The sequence below is a fragment of the Akebia trifoliata genome, chromosome 3 (assembly GCF_017979445.1).
Source record: "Akebia trifoliata isolate Shusen 1 chromosome 3, ASM1797944v1, whole genome shotgun sequence".
Classification (NCBI taxonomy): domain Eukaryota; kingdom Viridiplantae; phylum Streptophyta; class Magnoliopsida; order Ranunculales; family Lardizabalaceae; genus Akebia; species Akebia trifoliata.
The window spans coordinates 52335577-52345120 of record NC_141377.1 but is presented as its reverse complement, the minus strand read 5'-3'; the positions used below and the strand labels follow the sequence as shown (position 1 = coordinate 52345120).

General features: G+C 35.3%; 1 protein-coding gene across 3 annotated transcripts; it reads right to left on the bottom strand.

Annotated features, from left to right (window-relative positions):
* Nucleotides 1–1274: 1274 nt before the first annotated feature.
* Nucleotides 1275–9325, bottom strand: LOC147407874 (vacuolar protein sorting-associated protein 26A-like). Of its 3 annotated transcripts, XM_086436644.1 has the most exons (14): nucleotides 9140–9325; nucleotides 8996–9034; nucleotides 8843–8890; nucleotides 8237–8288; nucleotides 8042–8116; nucleotides 7693–7767; nucleotides 7486–7558; nucleotides 5283–5327; nucleotides 4862–4973; nucleotides 4208–4274; nucleotides 3039–3083; nucleotides 2867–2922; nucleotides 2568–2743; nucleotides 1275–1906 (listed from the first exon to the last, which is right to left on the bottom strand). In XM_086436644.1, the coding sequence occupies exons 4-14, from the start codon at nucleotides 8237–8239 to the stop codon at nucleotides 1728–1730; spliced, it is 906 nt and encodes a 301-aa protein (XP_086292770.1). In that variant the 5' UTR covers nucleotides 8240–8288; nucleotides 8843–8890; nucleotides 8996–9034; nucleotides 9140–9325; the 3' UTR covers nucleotides 1275–1727. The 3 variants fall into 3 exon arrangements, with proteins under 3 accessions (XP_086292770.1, XP_086292769.1, XP_086292771.1); XM_086436643.1 differs by lacking the exon at nucleotides 8843–8890; XM_086436645.1 differs by lacking the exons at nucleotides 5283–5327; nucleotides 8843–8890.
* Between the last annotated feature and the right edge of the window lie 219 nt (nucleotides 9326–9544).

The following is a 9544-nucleotide window of genomic DNA, read 5'->3' as shown; positions in this document are numbered from 1 at the left end:
TTCAAGACACGTGACGTTTTGAATTTCTTTCACGCCCCTGCATTTTCACCAAAATTTTGAAGCGGGATACCCACTTCAAAGTTTTTTCCAATTAGAATTTTCTCTAGGCATGTTGCCCAAATTAGTTAAGAAAGGCAACCTTTTACTGAGTCGTGCTGGAGTGATCTCAAGATTACCTCACATCGCACATCCTGACATGAAAGTTTGTAGGAACCATAGATGTTTTTCATCACAATAAAGTGTTAATCAATCTTGGGACCCAAACTTTTTCATCCTGATAAAGTGTTGTTCACTAAATTTCAAACTTCTGAACCCAAAGTCCTTTTTGATTTATGGGCAGAGGGCCGGTTCTCTAGCTGACAAGGTGGAATTCCATCAATTATCCTTAAAGAAGTTGCAAAACAATTTTCAAACCGCGACTCTACACTCTTAAGCATAGAGAACAAAGATAGAGAGAAGGTAGGAAATACAGGACACTTTTTTTTATCAATATCATCCTACTTAAAGCCTTTGCCAATATGTTGAAGGCGAAGGATCCCCTTCCTTGAGACCTCTAGAGCTCTTGAAATAAAATGTAAGATTTTCACTGATCAATATTGAAAATGATGTAGAAGAAACACATTTCATAACCCAATTGTTCCATTTCTGCTTAAAACCCAATTGGAGTTCAAGGAGCTTTTCTCATCTAGGTAGAAATCCAAATAAAAGAACTTCCAGTCATTGGGAGAAAAAAAAATACAACACCATCATCAAAGCATTGTCCCAAAAGTCCAAGTTGGTTCATGTTTCAATTCTATATTATCCTATCTTGCATTCATTTAAGATTTTTCAAAAAACATTCTCACGACCTAAACCCATGTTTTTTTTTCCTTCCTTTTTTGTTCTTTTAAAAGAGTCGTGATAACATGACACCCCCCTCTAACGCATGCCCCCATCACAGAACCGTAGATCAATTGCCCTTATGAGTATCCCTAGGCAACTAATCTAGGATTCTGTGATGGGGTGCAAGGGGGCATGTGTCAGAGGGGGGGGGGGTTCAGAAAATCATTACACCTTTTAAAATCTTCCACAAACAAAATCCTTCTAACTTGGACCATTATCGATCTTCATCATACATGAACAAACCAATGTCAATTGACCTTTCTTTTATATATATGATATAATATATAACACCAACTGAAACCACATGTGAAAGCACATTCCCTAACAACAGCCCTCAAAGATAGAATTGATGAAAGTACACTTCTTAGAAAGCAAATGGGGAGACCAGCACCTGAAACAATGTGGAAACTTGTACTATACAGCAATCAGAGATCAATTGCTAATACAGAAAGCATCAGAATCAGAGGTGCAATCCAAGTTACAAAATAAAGCACCCGAGTATTTGCAGATAAAGGGTGCTTAATATCAGTCAATCGAAATAACAGACATTCAAACATAAATCAAGGACCTGGGATCAAAACCCCACCCATCACACCAATTCGCCCATCCCTCCATCACAAGAAGACAAAAAAAAAAAAAAACCCTTCCTATCATAAGCTCTCCATGTAAATAATAAACGAGGAGGATGTCAAAGGTAAGACTTGCCAACAGAAACCAAGACATAGTAAGTAACCACCTTAATAGCTGGATCCTACATCTGAGCCCTTCCCAGAATCCAACACACTGTTCAATTAAGTTTCTTTTTGTTTTCAGGATGGAATGCAGAGCTCCTCTGGGTTGAACAATCAAGAAGTTTCTAGAAGGCGATAAACAAAGATTTCTTGCTGCTTGAAATAACGCCGGTCCTCTTCGTCAACAAGGACAAGATTCAAATAATATTTCACACCAAACTTGTTGTTGATGTTGCTATATGTTGGTGTCAATTCATATGGGCTCAGAAACAGTCTGATTGGAATAGATTCCCCTGTAAAAGCATGACAGAAGATGCCCATCTATGAGAAGTTCTTTCTTTGACATCAAGACAACGTGGTATATGCAAGTTAAAAAATATAATCAGATTTAAAATGGTCCACCAACACGACTACGAATACACGTGATGCATACACAGGGAAACAGGGACCCACCATTTGATGGGGTCCCCTATAAAGATCTTGAGCGACCGATCCAGCAGAAAAACTCATGAAATAAAGAAGTATCGCTAATTTCTTCATCTTGTGCCAAGCACTAAGTACCATTTGTACAAATAAGAATCCCCTTAAGAGTCCCAAATTAACCCATTGAGATGATCTTAAATATCTGATCTTGTCCACTGTCCGCATTTGTTCTAGTACTTCTGAAACTTTTTCCATGTATATTTTTTAGTCCAAAAGGAAGAATCTCATAGAATAATCTAAATCAGGTCAATATTTGGTCCAAGTAATCTCAGATGCCATCAAAGAGGTGGTCTACAATCTCCTGGCATACGCTCGATATGTTTTGCTATGTATAGGGTAGACTGTCATTATGGTCTAGCAGATGTATAGAAATTCATAACAAGTTATAAATTTATACTAAATAAAATAAAGGGAAACACAAAGCACCATAAAAGGATATATGAACCAAAGTCTACTGGGTAGGATATATACCTCTGACTGGAGCACCATCCATCAACTCAAATTTCGCTAGTGTCTCTGTCTCAACAAATGTATTCGGCCCTGATCCAGTTGATTCTCGGCGTCTGATCTCAAGCTCCATATTTTTAATTTTGATTCTTACAAGAAGAAAATATATTTTACCAATGATAACATCCTTCAGATGATACCTGGGACATTTTAGACTTCAATTAGCATCGATAAAGATCTTCTCTTGCACACTTAACTGCATAAAAGTGATAGTGATTGCATGCAAAACCAACTTCTCTGGCATGGGATACATTCCAACTTACTTGCTTTTATTGTACTCGAACTCGATATGTAAGCAATCTTCAATTCCAACTTCCATCTGGACAAGACAGCAATACCATTAAACAATCAAATCCCTAGTATGAACATTAGCCATAAACTCATTACGAGCTATAAACTAGGTGATATCATAAATTTAACAATAACTCTACTGACCTTAATGCTGTTGTTCATTGGTGGAGAAGGTGTAAAGTTGCGTACCTGACAGGAAAAAAAAGACGACAAATAGGAATCCGTACAGTAGTAATATGTTGATGTGCACTGAAGAACATTCCTACTGTTCAATGTTTCAAGTAAATATGAATGAAACATGTGACAAGGAAAATGATGCTGATTAAGTGATCAGATACAAAATCTTTATTAATATGTTGATGAGCACTGAAGAACATTCTTTCTGTTAAATGTTTCAAGTAAATATGAATGAAACATGTGACAAGGAAAATGATACTGATTAAGTGATCAGATACAAAATCTTCTTTTTTTTATGATTACAGATATAAAATCTGTTTCTGGAAAGCAATTTTTTGGCAATTATCCCAATAAAAAAAGAAAAACAAAACAAAAGAACAAACTAAAATATGCATAACGATAATGCCACTATAAAGGTCACAAATATGTTGAGAAAGGAAATAAAAAGGATAAGTAGAAAATGTAGTATAAATAAGGACTCATATGTCACAAATAACAACAAAAAAAAGCAACAAATGAAAGGGGCACGATAATAGAATAGGCAATTAAAATATGTATCTTTGCCTTTAGTCACAGATAAGTGACTAAGGTTGTTATTGTTATATTTTGCGCATGAACACTTTCTTTGGACATGATGACACCATATCTAGCAACTCGATCGAAAAGTTCCACTGGTAGTAAGGGTACACACTTGCTTCTCCAACTATTCAACAACAACTCAACGAGATCCATTTTCTCAAACTGATTCACGAAAACATACATTTATTCCAAACACGGCTGGATGATTCACTCAAATGAGAGGCGACTTAAGATGTACAAGTCTTCTAGTAAGTTTCCTAAAGTGGAAGGTACTCCAATTATATTGGAGAGAGATCCTTGGACCTAGCCACTTTACCCGACAAGTAGAGGGCATAAGTCCCTTTCAGGGATATGGATGAATGCATCTCCAACTCTGAAAAGTCCAGTGCACTCTGTTAATCATTTACCAACGGTATAGCATAAATTTCTTTCTCAAGAACAGTAAGGGTGAATTTGAGTTGTACTAATGGCAGAATATGGTGTAGTCAATTTTGTCAGCTCTAGTAATTCACTAAAGTAATCCTGCATAAAGTGATGCTAAGATTAAGACAAATTACCACAAAATCCTGGTATTCCACAATGTTGCTGACATAGTTACGACTAATTGTCACTTTCAAAATATACCTGCAAGTTTACAAGGAAAACTTTTGAGTTGTCAATTAATTGCATCACATATATCGAATTACAAGTCTTTGAGGAATTCCATAACGTTGCCAATTTTTTAAAGTTTCATACCTAGCCACATCTATGCATTTAATGTCAGCCAATTTCCTTTATAAGTTAATAGAACATAACGTCTAAAAATCCTTTTTTTTTTTTTTTTTTTTTTTTGAAAATTTGATTAATCTCTGAATTTATGTGGTTATTTTTTTGGTTTTTTGGATATCCCACATCCCTTTTGGGATGGAACTGTAGCTGAACAGTATGTATAGGTTGATTGAAATGATAGTACAGGGAAACCAACTGCATTCAGTCCAACCAGAATAGCTTGCAATAAGACCATGAACCAACGACTGATGACATTAGAGGGAGTAAAAGATCTAAAAAATAATCAAATTCACATAAACCAAAAAATATCTCAATGAATCAGGATGCACAATTTCAATACAAAAGCCCTAAAGCAATGAGCAGTATGAAAGAATATATAAATATTTATATATATAATAAACAGATTCTAGTATAGCAAACTTAAATATGGATGGATAGCCTACCTAAGCCTTACATTCACTCCATTGTATGACTCATACGGCATCTCAACAGTAGAGAATTCAAATGGATATGTTTTTCTTTCGTATATATCACCAGGAACATCTAGTTCACGTACTGCACAAGAGAATAGTAAAAGTTAGGGTCAATTAAATACCAGATACTCATTGATAATGGTTCAATGGGAAAAATCTGTTACCACACCCCAGAAATGACATTATATATTGAGAATGAAGGTCAGCATACAATAGATGTTAGGAACAATAATAACAGAGACAACAACAAAAACTACATGAACAATAATTGACAGAAAGGACAAAAGGGAAAGAATAAATTAAAATGTATTTTCATTAGATGAATTTCGATGTGATGAGATAATTTATCGGTTATTCTAAGTAATGGAATCCATACTGAAGTTACACTCACCAAGGGAGGTAAAGTCATAAAAGTTGCCTTTGTCAAAGTACATTTCTGCAAAGAGAAATCAAAATATCGGTATAAAATACAAAAAAAGCCAAAAGTCCTACAAACTGCAGAAATGTAATATAATTACCAAAAAAGTGAAACATGAGTCCAAAATTGAATCCAAGCCATGAAACGCAGACCAGCAAAAAGAAAATAAACAACCCATGGATGGAACGAGGAGAAATAAAGTTTGATCTGGTACAGTGTGTGGAAGGGTATTCTTAAAGTGAGCGAGGACTTTGAGAGTGGGATTAGATTCAGAGCGGGCACAATGGACAAAATCAGATTCTGGGAAGATATTTGGTGTGGCACATTGTCTCTGGCAACTCAATTTCCGTCCTTGTACACCTGTTCTCTGAAGAAGAACTGTTCGATCCAGCAGTGTTTGATTCACAACAACTCCACTTCTGGGATTTGGGGTTCAGGAGAAACTTTAATGATTGAGAGCTAACAAAGGTGACATCTTTCCTTGATCTTTTGTATTCTTTTCACCTCAACGAAAGCGATCAGTATAGGTGAGAATGGACGAAGACAAAAGATCTAAGATTCTCTATCCGCTTTTTTCACAAGTGGCCAATCCCTTTCGTTGAGCAATCTTCTCGGAGTCCATCATTTAGTCCAAGTTAGTTCTTTCTAAAATCTTCTTTTTTGTTTGGTTGGCTTCCTTAGGGAGGATACTTACGATGGACAATTTGATTGCACGGGGTTAGATCACTCCTAACTAATATCCCCTTTGTTTGAGGGATAGGGAATCGGTTAACCATATTTTGATTCACTGCTCTTTTTCCCATGATATTTGATCCCTTTTCCTTGGGCTTTTCCGTATTAATTGGGTCTTACCTCGGAAGTTCTTCTTATTGTTAGTAGAATAGACCAATAATACTTTCTCCTCCAGAAAAAGATACCTCTAGACTATGCTTCTCTTGGCTATTGCTTGGGGGTTGTAGAACGAGAGAAATAACAGGGTGTTCAAAAGTAAGGCGAGAAGCTCTCATGGTGTTTTTTTAGAGATCTTGGGCTTTTTGTACCTTTGGTCAAATCTAAACATAGAATTTGCGGGAACTACTTTTGATGACTTTATTTTTAATTGGAATTCCTTGTGTAATCATTGATGTTTTGGAATTTTTTCGTTCGTTTTTGCTTTTCTTTAAGGGGCTACCTTGGCCTTCTCTTCTTGTATTTTGTTCCTCTCCTTTCTTCAATATATTTTATACTTATCAACAAAAAAACAAAAAAAAAACTACATGCAACGGAAACACAAGAAACTGATTGGACCACAAGAAATGCATGTGCATAGAAAAAAGGGTAAAAAATAATGAACTCATCTAACAAGATAATAGATACAACCTTTATCTTAGTAAATAAATGAAATTGGCTAAGGAGATCAAAGGGGCATTAAATGCAGTCCAAATATAGGATGTCAATGGGATGATTAGACCCAATGGGCTACGGCGGATTAGGTTTACCCTCCCTCTAATTGTTTGATTTCCTGATGTTCTCAAGAATCATCTCGATTCTCTGCAATTTGTGTTTGATTCTGTTGTAAAATCTCACGGATATGAATCGCATTACCAAGGTGTTTATCCAGTAAAATGTAACCAAGATCGGTTCATTGTTGAAGATATTATTGATTTGGATCTTAGTTTAGGTTTGGTCTTGGAGATGGATCAAAGCCAGAGCTTTTCCAGGAGATGAGTTGTTTGTGCAAAGGAAGCTCTAAAGCATTTCTGATCTGTAATGGTTACAAAGACACCATAACAGTGATTGGTTTTGTGGTTAGGGTTTCCTCAGGAGTGTGAATGGGAGAGATGGAGAGCTTTTAAATCATACTAGTGCATGCAAATTTCAGATGGACCAACCCAATACCGACCATTAATGAAATGGGATGAGTTTAAACTCCGACAGTCTAGACTCATTCCATCTAATAAACAGGGACCAATGATTCTGGCCCAAACCTGCCCATTAATAATTGCATCTGGCTCATTTATTAATGATTGGGTCTGATTCTACCTAATCCCACCCAGCAAAAACCATTTAAACCCAATTTGTATGTCCTTAAACACATAAAAATTTCCCAATGACAATAAATGCAAGAACCTCAAGAAAAATAAAATAAATATCATGTAGTTGTAAAAAATGAAAACTCAAAGCAAATGAAGCACACCTATTTGGCCAAGGAGCTCAATTTTTACACCAGTATGTTCAACCTTCTTCCCTTGAATAGGGTCTATAGAGACCTGCACATTACATCACATTAAAAGAAGTTTATCGTCATTACAGTAGCAAATTCAAAATATCCACAAAAAATCTTGAATACCATTCATATACTTGAAAATAACCAATTGCATAACCATAACGTCAAGTGGGATACCTCCCCGAAAATGTTCTCTTGACTTTGAAAAAGAGGAACCGTTGCCATTTGACCATTTTCCTTCTTTAATGGAACCTGTGGAAACATATATAGAGTTAACAGGGCAAAAAGTAAAGTAGATAACATACCAAGAGCTTTCAAGTTGGCTATGTTGTGTTTGCTGCCATAAAAGAACGAGTATTTTTGCTGCTCTTCTATTCATTTATTTATTTTCTAATGTTATCTTGAGATAAGCATTCATCGGTCATTATTAGATATGCAAAAAACAAAAAAAAATCCATTAGAGGGCATCAAGAGTTTGCTAAAGATAAGATTAGAATACCATACACAAAATAGTTCAATCGGATACCTGTTTGCGAGTTTTTCCATCAACAAATGTTATTGAAATGTGGCATGGTGACTTGAAAGCTCCAATAAGATAATTCTGGAAAAAAGAAGAAAGGAGATAAATTCTTAACCGTTATTAAATGCTTCCAATTGAAAGAAGGTTGGAAACCCCAAACAAAAGAATTACAGTAATGATCAAAGGGTCTTGAGACCTTACCATGCTTTGACGATTACAATGTAGTTCAACACCGTATTTGGCTTAAAACAACCTACAAATATAAAAGTAATTAAACATCTATTCCAAGTCAAAAGTATATGGCTTGTGCGGACCAATGTACCAAAGTTCAAAACCACGAACATTCATGGCCCACATCTTGTAAGCTAGAGAAAGCTAGAAATAATAGTTAATATGTAAATTCATGAACATTCCTGCCCTTCACCTTCCCTTAGACAGATGCATCTAAAAATAAACCCAAACGAACTAAAAGTATAATTTGTATTATAGACTCTTTGATCACATTTGCACTGTTAAAGGCACTATTTTGTGCTTGATTTAAGATTAGTGGGAAACTATATAAGCTTTGAATTTGCTCAAACCTTCTAGTCAGTTTGCAAAGTGACAATAGTTCATAAAACGCTATTCAACAACAATAAAACGCTATTCCAATTAACATCGGCTGCCTCTGAAACATAATTATTGAGATCAGCTACTCAACATTCAAAACATAATTATTGGCTCAAAACATAATTATCTGTGCTTCACTCAGACAAATAGTTGTCCACTAAAAATTCCCCTAACAAGATCATAATTCAGAAAACATGCCTTATAAACCTAACTGCAAGCTTTCTTCCAATAATTCAAACCATCAAGCTATAAATCAAAACCCATATTGAGACACATAAAATTCGGATCAATGACGGATCATAAAACGAAAAAAATTCTACAATCAAGAGAAATTTGGGTTTAAAAACACACCTTGTGATTCAATTCTTCAAGAAACCCAATTCATGAGCCCTAAAACAAAAAAAGACAAAAAATAAATAAATCGATTTTCAGGGCATAAAACGATGAAATCAACTGAAATTTAGATCGCCCCAAGAGATCGGGGAAACACCATACCTTACAGTTCGAGAGAGAGATTGTTTCAAAGAACTCAAACCCAATACCCTAATCTTAAAGCATGAGATCAAAACTAGAATGTGAAGTTTTGACCAATTTTTTTGCCCCTAATTAGAGCAGAATAGCACATTTGGAGAAAAGGGAGAGAAGACTAAGGTTGCTTCTGCAACAAAGAGTTAAAAAAAAAAGGTGAAAAATGCGAATATTTGGAGGACAAAAAAGGTAAATTTATTAAATGGGTATTTTTTATTAAACAAAACATTCTTTCCTTCCAATTAAACACGAACGGTTGGATGAAGTAAACTTCCCATGAAATAGACAGTTAAGATTAAAGGAAAAACATTGCTAATTCCCCCGAGATTTCTAGGGATTAGTGTAATCTTTCCAATTGTTACATTTTCCTAG

What these genes read in the sequence shown, in the direction of transcription:
- LOC147407874 (XM_086436644.1), bottom strand. An exon ending in ATGGAAAAACTCGCAAACAG is followed by an intron (nt 7,768 to 8,041) that starts GTATCCGATTGA and finishes ATGTTTCCACAG; the next exon opens with GTTCCATTAAAGAAGGAAAA. An exon ending in TTCGAGTACAATAAAAGCAA is followed by an intron (nt 2,744 to 2,866) that starts GTAAGTTGGAAT and finishes AAAATGTCCCAG; the next exon opens with GTATCATCTGAAGGATGTTA.